At 42.2% G+C, this 16,119-nt stretch overlaps 1 protein-coding gene across 1 annotated transcript; it reads left to right on the forward strand.

Moving 5' to 3' along the window:
- The first annotated feature begins 5,239 nt into the window (after window positions 1-5,239).
- On the forward strand, window positions 5,240-9,195 carry LOC123188768 (DEAD-box ATP-dependent RNA helicase 53). The gene is made up of 7 exons (XM_044601010.1): window positions 5,240-5,668; window positions 6,813-6,940; window positions 7,032-7,440; window positions 7,656-7,754; window positions 7,843-8,067; window positions 8,198-8,359; window positions 8,433-9,195. Exons 1-7 carry the CDS (start codon window positions 5,327-5,329, stop codon window positions 8,925-8,927), a joined length of 1,860 nt encoding a protein of 619 aa, XP_044456945.1. The 5' UTR covers window positions 5,240-5,326; the 3' UTR covers window positions 8,928-9,195.
- The last annotated feature ends 6,924 nt before the right edge of the window (window positions 9,196-16,119 follow it).

Consider the following 16,119-nt stretch of genomic DNA (forward strand, 5'->3'; position numbering starts at 1 on the left):
ATCAATAATGTTTTTGTACACAGCAACAGACCTCGTAAGGTCGTCTAAGCCTTCCTCCCACATAGCAAAACCTTTTGTCAGGATCATCGTGCATCATATAAACAACTTTCTTGCAGGTACGCACAGCTTCCAGAACCCTCTTAGTTTGTACGCCCAAGTCAACCACCAGATATTTAAGATGTCCAATCGCCATTAACTGATGCAGGAACCGTGAGGTCAGTGTTGTTTAATCAGACAAACAAGAGTAATCCAGTAGTTAACAATGCTGATAACTGAGACACACTCATGACAAGCAAGTGTTTTTATGCCTGCAAGGCACAAGCAGATTGCATCCACATGTCTGCAGGGCACACGATCGAGTAGCTGCGTTAAACTAAAATCTTAGCCCGTACAGCCATGCATCAAAATAGGTGAATGTTAAGTTCTGATGAGCCATATATCATTTAAAGTACCAACAGTCGCTATCAATATCATAAGACTTAATCATGGTTTCTAATTCACAGCTGGTTTAAGAGCAGCATAGAGTAAAATGAGGTAACATCAAGAGCTAATAAATACTAGTAGTATAAGTTCTGCCAATAGTACAGGAAACCTTAGACTAGAAAATAAGACGGTGTGAAAACTAAATCAAGTAAATTTCGAATATACTATGATGTGGTACGGTGGTAGTATATATACTACTTTATCATCCTAAATATGTTCATATACCAGGTTTAAGATTTTTAAAGTGAGCTATATGAAAACATTGCATGTGAGTCCACAAATTTTTAATATATTTTAAAAATATACTCCTATTTGTAGTATAAAAAATACTATAAAATAGTAATTCAAAACTACGACACTTATTTGGATCGAAGGGAGTTCATACTACCTAAAAAGTGATATATCTACTATCAAATATTCTTAGATACAACATACTAGCCATAGATACTTTCCGGTTTGACAACATGCAGCACAAAAAACTCATTAATGTAACATTTTCCCTTAATCTAAATAAAATATGTTTATTTAGGGAGCCTCAAGTTCCACTCCCTCCGTTCCTAAATATAAGTCTTTTCAAAAGATTTTAATATAGACTACATACGGATATATATAGACATTATTTAGAGTGTAGACTCACTCGTTTTGCTCCGTATGTAATCTATATCTATACCTACTAATACAACAAGGTGCATTTCTCCAATTTTTTCATCCGTTCACCAATATAAAGTTTTTTTTCTATCCGAGGTGGTACTAAATTTGTGTGCATTCATTATGCTAGAAAAGAAACAGCAATTTACATACATTGGCCGGGCGCGCTATGGTCCTGCGAAGCCAGCCCACTTATTTATCTGCCCAGACAGTTGTGGAAGCCTATTTTCCATGCACAGCGTCAAATAGTCAGATCTTCGCACTAGGCGCCCAAAACTGGGCCGGCCCATTTTCTTTCTTTCTGTGTTCTGTTTCTATTTTTCCTTTTCCTCTCTCTTTTTATTTACTGATTATTTTTCCCTTCCAATTTTAGACTATTTTCACTTTTCTTGTAAATTAAAATCTTAAAAAAATCTTTCAAAAATTCTTTTTTTCATATATTTTAAAACATCAGAATTTTAAATTTTTGTTCCTGTCTTGTAAAATGTTCAAAACTATAATTTTTAGTTCCCATTCCAAAATGTGTTCAAAATTAAAAAATGGTCCCATTTTTAAAAAAATGTTTGTGTATTACTAAATAAATCAAGATTTTCAATAAGTTGCATTTTAAAAATATTCCAGATTTTAAAAATATTCTTGTTTTAGTGAAATGTCCACAAATTCAAAATAATGTTCGTGGTTAAAAAACACATTTTCTAAACTTGTTCTAAATGTTCAAAACATGTTCACGCATTCAACAAATGTTCGTGTTTTTTCAAAAGGTTCATGTTGTTAAAAAAACATTTTTTTTAAATCTACCTATTTCAAACAATGTCTTCCAAAAATGAACAAAATTTTCAAGAAATTGGTTCGTATTTTTTAAAATTGTCCGGGGTTTCAAAAATTGTTCATGTTTCCAAAAATATTCGGCAATTCATAAATATTAATTTATTTTTGGAAAAATTCAGAAACAAAAATTGTTTTTAATCTGACGCTATAGCATATTCTTAAACATTCGGGCTGGACATTGGTTAGCAGGACCCATTATTCGAGTGGCTAGCAGACTGTGGTTGATTTTTTTAGGTCGTGAATTCGATCTTTCAACACGTCATTTTTGTAAATTTATATCGTGCCTTACAAACATAGGTCTTTTTGATGCCTGCCAATGGGTGGGTCTAGATATGAACTGTTGTACATCCCCCGCGCTATTTGACGATAAAAGAGAATATGCTTGTTGGCTATAATTGAAATATATTGTGGGTACGTGCCAATAAAAGAGAATATGCCGGATTGACTCTAATTAAGAAGATCTGTGGGGCATGTGAGTGTTGAAATATTAAAGATAATAAACCCTGATAAAGAAGGGACTGCCTGGTTATGTGTAGATTATGCTAATAAAACAGGATTTATGCGTTGCAATTAGTAATCAATATGGTTACATTATCGTAGGGGAGAGTAGTCGAAGCAAGCGTGCCCCGAAGGTCGCTGCGCAGCTACCAAATGAGACAGCCACAACCCTGACACAAAGGTGAACCTGAAGGTAAAAAACACGAGTTGGGTGGTCGCCGTCATGCCGACTAAAGCCACCACTATCAAGATCTCGCGGGACAAACATGACTCGCGAGAAGACCACAACTCCTCGCTCTGTCGTCCCACCATTATGAATACTGTTTTTGGTGAACACATAATTCATCTCTCTCGTTGCTTCTTGAAAAAAAAATATCTCCCGTTGCAACGCACGGGCATATGTGCTAGTACCTATTAGAAGACTTATATCTTTACCTACTAATAAAGTAAATAGTGTTTCTGGTCGTCCGTCATAGAAATCGCCCTCGAAGTTCGCATAAATTACCCACTATGCCATCCATATGTAAAATGATTCGGATTTATTTCAAAATCACCGCCGACTTAATTCTTATAGGATGATACACTCATACAACAAAAGATCACAGGTAGCCCAATGGCCAAGGCTTTCGCCTAGCACGCGGGAGACCAGCGTTCGATCCCTGGTTCCTACACCTTTTCCTCCTTTTTGGCTCCGTAGGAAGCGCAGGTCTTCCACCCGCACGCGCTAATAGGCCGGCCCATATTGGCTGGTGGTGGGCCCTGTTTTCTATTCTCTTTTTTGCTTTTTACTTTCTTATTTCTGTTTCATTTATTCTTCTTTAAATTAGTTCAGGATTTTGAAAAGAATCAAATCTCGAAAAGTTGAGAGATTTATTGAGAAGTCATAAAAATATTCATGTTTTCAAAATATTGTTTGCATATCATAGAAAAAAAACGGAATATCAAATAGATGTTCATGAAATAAAAAACCATGTTTTTTAAAAAAATAATCCAGTATTCCAAACATAGTCTGGAACTAGAAAAAAATGTACCTGGCGCGCCTCCTCCTCCTGCAGGCGCTAATGGGCAGGCCCATAATTGGCTGGTGGTGGGCCCTGTTTTCTATTCTCATTTTTGCTTTTTACTTTCTTATTTCTGTTTTTATTTTTTCTTCTTTAAATTAATTACGGATTTTGAAAAGAATCAAATTTCGAAAAGTTGCGAGCTTTATTGAGAAGTCATAAAATATTCATGATTTCAAAATATTGTTTGCATATCATAGAAAAAAAATCGGAATACCAAATAGATGTTCATGAAATAAAAAATCATATTTTTTTAAAAAATAATCCAGTATTCCAAACATAGTCTGGAACTAGAAAAAAATGTACATGGCGCGCCTCCTCCTCCTGCACGCGCTAATGGGCCGGCCCATAATTGGCTGGTGGTGGGCCCTGTTTTCTATTCTCTTTTTTGCTTTTCACTTTCTTATTTATGTTTTTATTTTTTCTTCTTTAAGTTAATTCAGGATTTTGAAATAAATTTCGAAAAGTTGCGAGCTTTATTGAGAAGTCATAAAATATTCATGATTTCAAAATATTGTTTGCATACCATAAAAAAATCGGAATATCAAATCGATGTTCAAGAAATAAAAAATCATGTTTTTTTAAAAATAATCCAGTATTCCAAACATAGTCTGAACTAGAAAAAAATGTACATGCCGCGCCTCCTCCTCCTGCACGTGCTAATGGCCCGGCCCATATGTGGCTGGTGGCGCCCTGTTTTCTATTTCGTTTTTTGCTTTTTACTTTTTTAATTCCTTTTTTTTCATTCTTTAAATTCATTCGGGATTTTTAAAAGAACCAAATTTCAAAAAGCTGCGAGTTTTATTGAGAAATCCTAAATTGTCCATGATTTCAAAAAAAATTCGCATATCATAGAAAAATAAATCACAATATCAAATAGATGTTCATGAAAAAAACATGATTTAAAAAATCCAGTATTCAAAACACATTCTGGAATTAGAAAAAAAATATACATGATTTTTTTGAAATGTTTCCAAAATTAAAACAGTCCCGTAAATGATGAATAAAATCAAACATCGCCTGCATAGAAGTTTTAATAAGGGATCTCTAGAGGTCGATTTATGATTTTATTTAATCCTTCACATCGGGTAAAAAAAGGCTTCCATGTTTCGTACAACGCTGAACCCAAAAAATATTGACACAACTTTCTATGGGTTAGTTTTTGTAAACTATATAAAAATAACTAAATGTCTATTTTGCCTCCATACATAGCTATGTTTATTCTGGTACCACAGTAATTGTTATGACAACCACCGCTACGTTAGGTCAAGATGATATACATCATTCATCAGTCTAGCTTAGGCAGGGTCCATCAATGCAGTTTGCGCCTTAGGAAATCAAATTATGGTTAAACCATCACATTTTTTGTTTTTTGAAATGACTTTTCAAAAGACGCTTATCTCATCATGACATCACTTAGACATGGTTTTTGAATTGACATTTTAGAAGCCCTTATCTCACCTTGGCATTTTAATAGCCATTATCTACCACTCCTGCATAATTTGATAGTTTTTCTCCCGTTGCAACGCACGGGCATATTTGCTAGTATTTTTAGAAGACTTATATATTTTTAGAATCCTTTAAGGACTTGTATTTAGGAACGGACCTTGGAAAAAGATATCGACTACATTCTGGGCCGATCCGCTAGCGTGCTGATCTTACAGCCCAGTCCAATTCACGGGCTAGACCAGGGAAAAAAAAAAGAGAAGATACCGTCGTCGTCCTCCGTCCCTCGCAAAAAAAGTGTTCCGAGGTCTCGGCTCCACCTTCCAACACCAGCACGAGGACGTCTCATCTTAACCGTCGCCATGAACTCGCTGCTCCGCCGCGCGCTCTCTGCCTCCTCTTCGCCGGCGCGTCCGCAGAGAGCGCTCCTCTCGGCGCTTCTCTCTCCTCCGCCGGCCGGCTCTCCCCAGCCATGTCGCCTCCCCGCGCCGCAGCCGCTGGAGCCACCGAGGCAGCGAGCGTTCCACGCCTCTCCGGGACCCCTGGGGTTCAGGTCCACTACCCCCGCTCCGTGGCCCGGGACGGTCTCGGAGTCCGGCGCGGCAGCGGGGGATGACGGGCTGGAGGTCGCGAGGCTGGGGATCTCGCCGCAGATCGTGGAGAGACTCGCCACGCGGGGCATCACCAGGCTCTTCCCCATCCAGGTAGCGCCTTTTGCGCATTAGAATTCGAAGCTTCAGTCCCAGTGTTTTGCTTAATTGCGTCTGTTCTGCAGCTCGTGGAATCATTAGATACGAGTCATGATGCTCCCAGTTGTTCGTGATATTTTTCAGTTGAATTCCATTTAGCAAGCTGGTTCCCATTTGTATGATGTGCGCTGGTTTACTTTGCGTCGTACTCAATTATTTGCAAACATGGACACAAGAGGAGGTTTAGCTTCACGTCGGCAACAAATCCGCTGAAATGTTGCTTCGAACTGACGGGTTAAAATTTGTTGAACAGTGCTGCTATGATAATTTAGCAAGTGGTCTATTGATTCCAACCATGTTTTTTCTCTTAGACATGTAGCTTCACAATATTGACAAATAAGAAAGGAAATCACAAATCACTGAATTTTGCAAGTACCCGTGGAATGTGGTCAGAACTATTTGGTGCATAGCTAATGCAGCAGCAGTTTTATATGGCTGCCTGATGACTCACTGAATACTCCCTCCGTCCAAAAAAACTTGTCCCAAGCTTGTCCCTCAAATGGTACATCTAGCACTAACTTGGTGCTAGATACATCCATTTGGGGGACAAGCTTTTTCGGACAGAGGGAGTACTAAGTTCCTCTAGTTTTACCCCCCCCCCCCCCCCCCCCCCAAAAAAAATCCATATGATTATTATGAAAGAGGAAAAAATTGCTTCAAAGAAGGAAAATAAAACTCCATACCGAATTTGATATGACTAATATGACCATGTAGAGCAAGCTTGCTAGTTTGCCTTGCTGTCCTTATTTCTGGATCCGTCGGCAATGTGGCCTTGTATTGCATCTGCTGGTTGACCAGTTACTGTGGCAAACGGTACAGGATCAACCTTGTTATTTCTCAGAAGAACAAATGTGCCATCTTTACAAGGAAAATTAATGTTATTTCCTGTGAACAAATGAACAATAAATTTGAAAGATCTCTCATGACATATTGACATCACTAGGTAATGTGCAAGATTAGGATTTCGATGAGCTTCATGTGTATACCTATTTATCTGTGTCATGTCAATTGGCAAGATGCTATTATTTACATTGTTTTGCTATGCTAGCCTAGTTCTTCTGTTGCTACAGTGATGGTTTTACCCTGTGCTTCTGTGCAGAGAGCTGTTCTTGAACCAGCAATGCAAGGTAAAGACATGATTGGCCGTGCTCGAACTGGAACTGGAAAAACCTTGGCTTTTGGCATTCCTATCATGGACAGGATTCTTCGTCACAATGAAAAGAATGGGTAAGGTTCTCTTTCTACTTTAGAACTGTTCTTATCTAGCTACTGCACATATATGATTTATGGTAACAATTGTATAGTCTGCTGCATGCAGAAGTGGTAGAAATCCTTTAGCCATCATCTTGGCACCTACTCGAGAACTCGCTCGACAAGTTGAGAAGGAATTTAAGGAATCTGCTCCATTAGACACTCTTTGTGTGTATGGAGGTGTTCCCATCAGTCAGCAAATGAGAACTCTTAATTATGGTGTTGACGTTGTGGTTGGAACTCCAGGGCGTGTTATTGATCTTTTGAGAAGAGGTGTTCTAAACTTATCAGAAATCCAATTTGTGGTTCTGGATGAAGCTGATCAGATGCTGGCTGTGGGTTTTGATGAAGCTGTTGAGGTGATCATGGAGAAGCTGCCACAAAACCGACAAAGTATGCTGTTCTCTGCAACAATGCCTAGTTGGATCAGAAAACTTACAAACCAGTACTTAAAAGATCCAGTCATAATTGACCTTGTGAGTGACTTTTTTGTCTTATTTGCTATAAGACCTTTAATCTTTGTGCTGGGAATTATCCTACATTTTGCATGAATCCCTTGCTAGTTTATATATTATGCACATCAGTACATGTGTATATTAGTATATTTTGTTCTTCACTTGCTTTTCTTCGTCAGTTTAGCATCTGGGTTAGAATTTTAGGGGAATTATTTGGCAATTATGTTTTTTCTCAGGTTGGTGACTCAGAACAGAAATTACCTGAAGGAATCTCTCTTTATTCAATTGTATCTGAGAACTATGGGAAGTCCTCGATTCTTGGTCCATTGATTAAAGTGAGCATTCTCCTGACTGTATGTGTGTTTTATGGTTGGCATTGTCAGCAACTCTACGTAATACTGCTTCCTTTTCACTTTTCTGTAGGAGCATGCTGATGGTGGGAAGTGCATTATATTTACTCAAACTAAACGAGAAGCAGATAGATTGGCATATGCCATGGGCAGGAGTTATGCATGTCAGGCGCTGCATGGAGATATCTCACAAAATCAGAGAGAAAGGACACTCTCAGGATTTCGAGATGGCCGCTTTAACATCCTTGTAGCAACTGATGTTGCAGCCCGTGGATTAGACATACCCAATGTTGATCTAGTAAGTGGCTTGAGATATTCCCTATGGATATGAACAGCACAAGAACCTCTTCGCACCCAAAAATATGATTGCTCTGGGCGTTTGATGTGCATGTTAGCATAACTTGGAATATCATGTTGCTATCTTTCAGGTGGTACACTACGAAATCCCAAACTCGTCAGAGTTATTTGTTCACAGATCTGGACGAACTGCACGGGCAGGGAAGAAAGGCATTGCCATTCTAATGTACACATATGAACAAAGTAGAACTGTAAAGGTCATCGAGCAGGATATAGGATGCAGGTTCACAGAGGTAAACCATGGTTTCATGTTAGTACTGATGTGAAATATTAACTCATTGGCTGATTTCTTTTTGTGGTGTGTAGCTTCCCAAGGTTGCAGCTACAGATGAAGCTGCAGACCTGTTTAATGTTATGAGAGACACTCGCTCTAGATCAGTTGGAACCAGAAGAAGTGGTGGTTCCTCTTTCAGCCACGGCGGTGGCTTTGGCGAACGCCACTCCCGTGGCTTTGGTGATTTTGACAGCTTTGGCGGTACCCCTAATCGTACTGGGTGGTCCAGGGATGCGGGTTCAAGATACCGTGGCGGGTTCGGGGATTCTCGACGACCTTCTCAACCTTCCAATGGCTTTGGCAGGTCCAGCGGGTTCGGAGATTCTTGGCGAGGTCCTCAACCTTCTGATGGTTTTGGCAGGTCTAGCTTCAATCGCCTGGGTGGATTTGGCGAATTTGAAGAAGGCAACAGCAGAAGTGGTCGGTTCCCCAGGAGATCCGATGATTCAGACCCTTCACGGTATGGCAGAAGCTCCAATGGTTTTGGCACCTCTGATTTCGGCAGACCAGGCAGCATTAAGGATTAACCAATGGATCAGAGGATTTAACTGTGTACAGCTCCGATGAGCCTTTCGACCACTCGTGTTTTTCTTGCATGAATGAGTTCACCAATCTCTCTGTGTAATTTGTTTTGTATCTTGGGTTGTTTGAGAAGATGTATGCTTTGTGAATATTTGTGATGTTTTTAGGACAGAATAATTGCGATGCATGCGCCTGGTGCTCGTTGTATTTCGTGGGGAAAAACTCATCTTGTGCCCCTCATGAAAGTTTGGGCTGGGCGCCATTTCCCTGAAATGTTTGGTCAGGCTCAGGCAGGTCTCTAAAAGTTAGTTTATACTCCCTCCGTATCAAAATATAAGACGTTTTTTGACATTATGGTAGTGTCAAAAAGCATCTTATATTTCGATATAGAGAGAGTATTTGAGTTTGCTGCACATTCTTTGTAGGAAACACTGTCATCTTATCTGATCTTTGCTGTTTGTACAGCTTGATTTAAGGGGCATTATATTTACTCCCTTGGTTCACAAATATAAGATGTTCTAACACTTATCTTGATTGGATGCATATAGATATGTTTTATCGTGTTTGTTCACTTATTTCAATCCGTATATAGTCCATATTACCATATCCAAAGCTCTGAGGGAGTATCTTTTTTCTACATTGGAACTGTTTGGACAGAGGAGAAATTTCCATTGGGATATGATTTCATTTCAAAAAGAGTTTGATCCAGTTTATAAGGAAAACATGATCGAAAATCTTAAGTGCCGAGGTACAATACATCTTGCCGAAAACAGGAAGATAGAAAACACAGAACACCACGTGCACTGTTACAACACAACACAAAGATCAACATCCTAATCATCCAGAGTTGAATTTAGGTGGGTGGATGATGCAACGCAAGTTTTCTTCTAGGAGAAATACTAAATTTATATCAATAATATCAACAAAATTACAGCAAATGTAGCATCTTGCTGAGAAATGCAAAGAGATAGGACGTGCAGCGATTCAGTGCCCAGGCTCATCTGCACCCGATCAGAAAAAAATTCACAAAAAATACTAGAAAAATCTAAAAAGATCTAATTTTTTCCATGGTAGAAAATTTATTGCGTGAGGTTCGCTCCAAATTATAGCTCATTTGGACATGTGAGTAGCTCTCAGCAAAAAAGACAAATCGGATCAAAACCGTACATGAACAATAAACTATTTTACAAACCCTAAATTTGTCTTTTTTGCCGAGAGTTGCTCATTTGTCCAAATGATTTGAAAATTGGAGCGGGCCTCACGCATCAAATTTTCTACCATGGGGAAAATGGAATTTTTTTAAAAAAAGTTCTAGTATTTGTTTTGATTTTTTATTCAACACGGGTGCAGATGAGCCCGGTCTCAGAAAAGGATTTTCGAAAGTACATAAAGTACTCCCAACAAAGTAAATTTGCAGAAAAATCCTTATTCACCCCTGCAATCGCCAACACATTGACTGAAAAACTTCAACCACCGCTGTCGATGAAGTGTTTGACAAAGAGAAGAAACAGTCTCCACTAAGGCAAAATCCAAGAGAAGGCCATATCAGCAAAGCTGCATTGTGAGCCTCTGAACAGGTGCCACCCGCGAACGGTGCTACACTTGTTGTGGGTTGTCAGCCGAAGCAAATGTCCACACTGCTTGAATCGCGACCCTGAAGGTCTCGAACGGTGACGCCACCGAGAGGCTCCAAAACCATCTCGCGGATGATGTCGGCCCGCAATGCCAACCACCTGCAACACAAGCACTTCTAGCTCTGCCATGACACCCGACGTGATGAGGACAAAAGTCGAAGAAACATGACCCCCCGAGCAAGACCTCCGCCGTCGTCTTGAACGCCTCACCTGGCTACAAGGAAATGGCCCAAAAACTTTTATTCATGATGACAACATAGGCACCGACTAAGCATCGTCATCCGAAAAACTAATCCTATACCTAGACATTGTACAGAAGAGAGCGGACTCCCCCGCCCAGCCGCCGCCGCCAGAGCGATGAGAGGGGGGGGGGGCGAGGAGTCGGCAGCTTCATTGGCGTAGGAATAGGAACCACTCGCCTCAATACCACTTGCGAAGAGACAAATGTGAAAACCGTTCATATCTGGCCTACCACAAGTTATGTCATAAGGGTATACAAGGCTTCACTAGCAAAAGAGGAAAGTTGTCGAGAGGCAGCGCATAACACCAGGAGTAAGAAAAAAATCATGGGAAACTTATGTGATGTTGATCTGTGCGTATGTTCTGCTTCACAGTTGTAAGGGCATATTTATCCCTAAGGTGTTTTGGTGATTGATGACAATGCTTTTGCGGACTCATGGTGTGCCTTGAGTTTCCCAGACGTTTCATCGCTAGGCACAAGACGGTTTGGTGCCCCTCGAAGACTATTGAAGACGGTGTTTTTCTACGTTTCTTTTTGGTGAATTTGAGTCGTAGGAAAGCCGTACTATTAAGAGGGGGTCCGTGTCGGAAAGGTTCGGGTGGAATCATCACGTACACGTTTTCTTCCTTGTCTCCACCTTTCCCATACGCATTGGAGCATCCTCCGTTTATCCTCTTTGCTTTGTCCTGGTTGCTGATGATGGGCTTGCGGTAGTACTGCTCCCTGGAGCGGTAGTACCGCAGGCACCAGCGGTAGTACCGTACTTCGGCGCGGTAGTACCGCAGGAGCCCACGGTAGTACCGCTCCTCCGGAGCCGTAGTACCGTGGCCCCCAGGCCAAGTGCCGCTTCTTCGCGGTAGTAGGGGCGGATGTAATTTTTTACATCCGCGCCTCCGCGGTAGTACCGCGCGCGGCCTGGCTCAGCTGCCAGGCGGTAGTACTGTGTCAGATTTTTGCATCGTCTGTTTTCCAGCGGAAGTAGGCACGGATGTATTTTTATTCATCCGCGCTCTTCCCAGGCTAGGAGTTTCCTGCCTTGCGGTAGTACCGCAAGGGGGAGCGGTAGTACCGCCCTCAGCTGTTGTGCTACAGGTCTGTCCTAGCTCCTGCTGCTGCTGCGGTAGTACCGCGGTCCCTCACGGTAGTGCCGCATGGCCTTGCGGTAGTACCGCTGGTCAGGGGCAGAAGTACCGCATGGCCTTACGGTAGTACCGCTGGTCAGGGGCGGTAGTACCGCAAGTCACGGGCTGGTTAGGTGGATAACGGTTGGATTTTGTCCACAACTATATAAGGGGTGTCTTCTTCCTCTAATTGACCACCTCTTCCAATCCTAAGCTCCATTGTTGCTCCAAGCTCCATTTCCGCCCGATCTCACTCCCTAGCCAATCAAACTTGTTGATTTGCTCGGGAGTGGTTGAGAAGGCCCTGATCTACACTTCCACCAAGAGAAATTTAATTCCTCCCACTAATCCCTTGTGAATCTTGTTACTCTTGGGTGTTTGAGCACCCTAGACGGTTGAGGTCACCGCGGAGCCATAGTCCATTGTGGTGAAGTTTCATGGTGTCGCTGGGAGCCTCCAATTAAGTTGTGGAGATTGCCCTAACCTTGTTTGTAAAGGTTTGGTCGCCTTCTCCAAGGGCACCAATAGTGGAATCACAGCATCTCGCATTGTGTGAGGGCGTGAGGAGAATACGGTGGCCCTAGTGGCATCTTGGGGAGCATTGTGTCTCCACACCGCTCCAACGGAGACGTACTTCCCTTCAAAGGGAAGGAACTTCGGTAACACATCCTCGTCTCCACCGGCTTCACTCTTGGTTATCTCGTGCCTTTACTTGTGCAAGCTTATTTGTGATATATCTCTTGCTTGCTTGTGTACTTATCATTGTTGCATCATATAGGTTGCTCACTTAGTTGCATATCTAGAAAACCTACTTTGATGCAAAGTTTAAATTGTTAAAGAAAAGCTAAAAATTGTTAGTTGCCTATTCACCCCCCCTCTAGTCAACTATATCGATCCTTTCAATTGGTATTAGAGCCTCATCTCTTTATTAAGGACTTTACCGTCCGAAGAGTATGGTTGACGTCGTAGAAGGTGAGGAGGACCACTCTGGTGCAAATCCGGTATCTTCTACGGGAGATGGGGGAACCACGATCTCTTGTGAGGAGTTCAATGTGGCGTTGGACACATTGAAAACCTCCATGACGACCGAGGTCAAAGGCATGTTTAATGAATTCTTAGAAGGGCTTAAACTTTCCACCGCACCGTTGAAAGTGGGTGATCCTGCCAACAAGGTGACGGATGCTACCTCCGACAAGGGGGAAGCTACTAGCGAGAAAACCTTCCTTCTAGTGGTAAAAGTGGCACCGACATCTTTGCCCATGTGGAACCTCCACTTGTCTATGGTGGACCTCTCCCTTCCACTCATTTGAATCATGTCGGCCCGGCCCCTAAGATTGAGAAGAATGTATAATTTGATTCTTGGGTCTATCGTTTTAAGCGTCATTTAAATCATGTGAACACTAACATTTGGAGAATCATTGAAGAAGGTTTCTATCCGCATGACCGAAGCAACTTCACTCCAAGAGAAGCCGCGGATAATCAATTCAATGAGAATGCTCTCTTCATCATTCAAGAAGCTATCCCACCCGATGACCTTCCTCATCTCCGACCCTACTCCTTGGCCAAAGATGCTTGGCACCAAGTGGTTTTCCTCTACCGATGAAGCGCAAGCATTCAACGCTCCAACTATGAAGTGGTGCAAGATGAAGCTGATGAGTTTGCAATGAAATAAGATGAAGAACCTCGTGAGCTCTATCGGAGGGTAACCAAACTCGCGGTCTCACTCCTAGATCATGGAAGTAAGGACACGGATGCCAATTGGATCAAGCGCAAATTCCTCAAGGCAATGATGCCCTACCACAAAGCCATGTCCTCCGTCATTCGTCAAAGGCCGGACTTCCACACCTTGTCCTCAAGTGATGTGTTGGATGATTTCGTTGCTATGAGCATCTTGGACAAGACCGCCGACAATGCGGTACTTCGCTCTCAAAGAGTAAAGAAACCCAACCTTGCTCTAAAGGCCAAGGTTAGTATGGAGGAAGAGGATGAAGAGGAAGAAGAGGAGAGCAACCTCGAAGATACGAAGTATGCCTATCATGAACACATGGCCCTTGCTTCAAGGCAATTTTGGAGCAAGGAGAACTCAAGGCCCAACTTCAACAAGAACAATTCAAGTGGCGCAAAGGGAAAGCAACGAGTGAGGACTTGTTTCAATTGTGGCAATGTAAGCCACTTTGTTGCGGAGTGCCCTTATGAGAAGAGGGAAGACAATGGTGGCAAGCTCATCCGAAAGGACAAGGCCAAGTCATTCCCCAACAAGAGCAACTTCACCAAGAAGACTCCTCCCAAGGCATTGGTGGTACAAGAAGAGTACAATGAGGACGATGAAGATGGTGAGTCGGTTGCCATGGCCTCCATTGCCATTGCGATGACTCCACGGGTGTCTCTCTTCGATTCACCCAATGAGAGCATCACCACCAAGTGCCTCATGGCTAAAGCCACCAATAAGGTAACCCCCAACATCAAAACTACCATCATTAATCATCCTTCTTCGACGGATAACATTGATGAACATGAGGGAACTAATGTGGAGGTGAATGAGTTTGAGGCCTTTATGGGTAAACTCAAGGGTAAATCCAAGAAGCACTTTGTTGCTCTCTTGGAACAACTTGGTGAAGCCAATGACATGATCGAGGCTCACGAAGATACCGTCTCTAAGATGGAGGGGCATAGTCGTGACTATGCCGATGAGATTTCGGATCTTTCCAATGCTCTTGAGGAAGAGCGTGGTCTTCATTTGGCTCTTGAGGAGTCTCACAACGATGATCATGCTAAATTAAAGAAAGATCTTGATAATGCGCTTGTTGTTTCTCGTGTGCTAAACTCTGAGAAGGCAAATCTTGGGGTTGATCTTGCTAGACTCAAAGAGGAGTTTTACATTCTCGACAAGGCTCACAAAGTCTTGAAGGGTGTTAATGCTACCCTCAAGGAGTCTCATGATCAACTCCAAGTGAAGCTAACCAAGGAGAAAGCCACATTTCCTCGTATGGTGTTAATTGATAATGCAAATGCTACTAACCCTTGTTGTGAGAATGTGCATCTTATTGAGGAGAATGTTAAGTTGAAGGAGCAACTTGATAAAGGCCTTGTGTCATGCATACAAGGTGAGAAGAACCTAAACGACCTTTTGAGAAATCAAAAGGAAGTTGTGGCCAAGGAGGGGATTGGGTTCGCACCCAAGCCCAAGAACAAGAAGAAGGGTAACAAGACCAAACGACCTCCTCCTCTCAAGCAAACTTTTGTGAAGGAGGGAGAGAGTGCTTCCAAGGAGAAGAAGAACAATGCGAAGGGTGGCGGTGTCAAAAAGGGCAATGCCACCCCTCCCAACAAAGCCGCCGACTTTAATCCTTCTTATGTGTTATGTCGTGTTAGTGATGGGCATGTCTATGCCAAATTTGTTGGTTCTCCTCATGAGTACATTGAATGGTCTATTGGGGTTCCTAAGACCCTTGTTACTAACATCAAAGGACCCACAAAATGGGTACCTAAAACCAAGCATTGATCTCTTGTAGGTGTTTGCTTCCGGTGGGGGATCATGGTTGCTCGATAGTGGAGCTACAAATCATATGACCGGAAGCAAGGACTTGGTGGTGGACGTGCACAAGATTCCATCTATGCCCACCAATGTCGAGTGGGGTGATGCCTCATCTTCTAAGGTATTGGGACTTGGAAAGGTTGTCATCTCTCATGATCTCACGACCGAGAAGGTCATGCTTGTTGAGTCCCTTGCATACAATTTAATTTCCATTCGTCAACTTGCAATCATGGGCTTTGCCACTTTCTTTGATATTGATACTGTGGCCCTCTTGTGGAGCAAGACTCTTAAAGTAGCCTTTGTTGGGCATGTCGAGAATGGTCTATATGTGATTAACTTTTCGGAGCGACCCACTAAGACCGCGACATGCCTAATGGCTAAAGTTGATGTGGGATGGCTTTGGCATCGCCGTTTGGCCCATGTAAATATGAGATCTTTGCAAAGTATTCTCAAGGGTGACCATGTCCGTGGACTAACGAATGTTAGTTTTGCTAAAGATCGTGCTTGCAGTGCTTGTATCAAAGGAAAGCTTCATGAGAAGGCTCACCCTCCTACGACTATCATTTACTCGAAGAGGCCTTTGTGGCTCCTTCACTTGGATCTCTTTGGGCATCCATCCTTTGATAGTCTTGGGGGTAGGAAGTATTGCTTGGTGATTGTGGATGA

This window comes from Triticum aestivum, chromosome 2A (genome assembly GCF_018294505.1).
Source record: "Triticum aestivum cultivar Chinese Spring chromosome 2A, IWGSC CS RefSeq v2.1, whole genome shotgun sequence".
NCBI lineage: Eukaryota > Viridiplantae > Streptophyta > Magnoliopsida > Poales > Poaceae > Triticum > Triticum aestivum.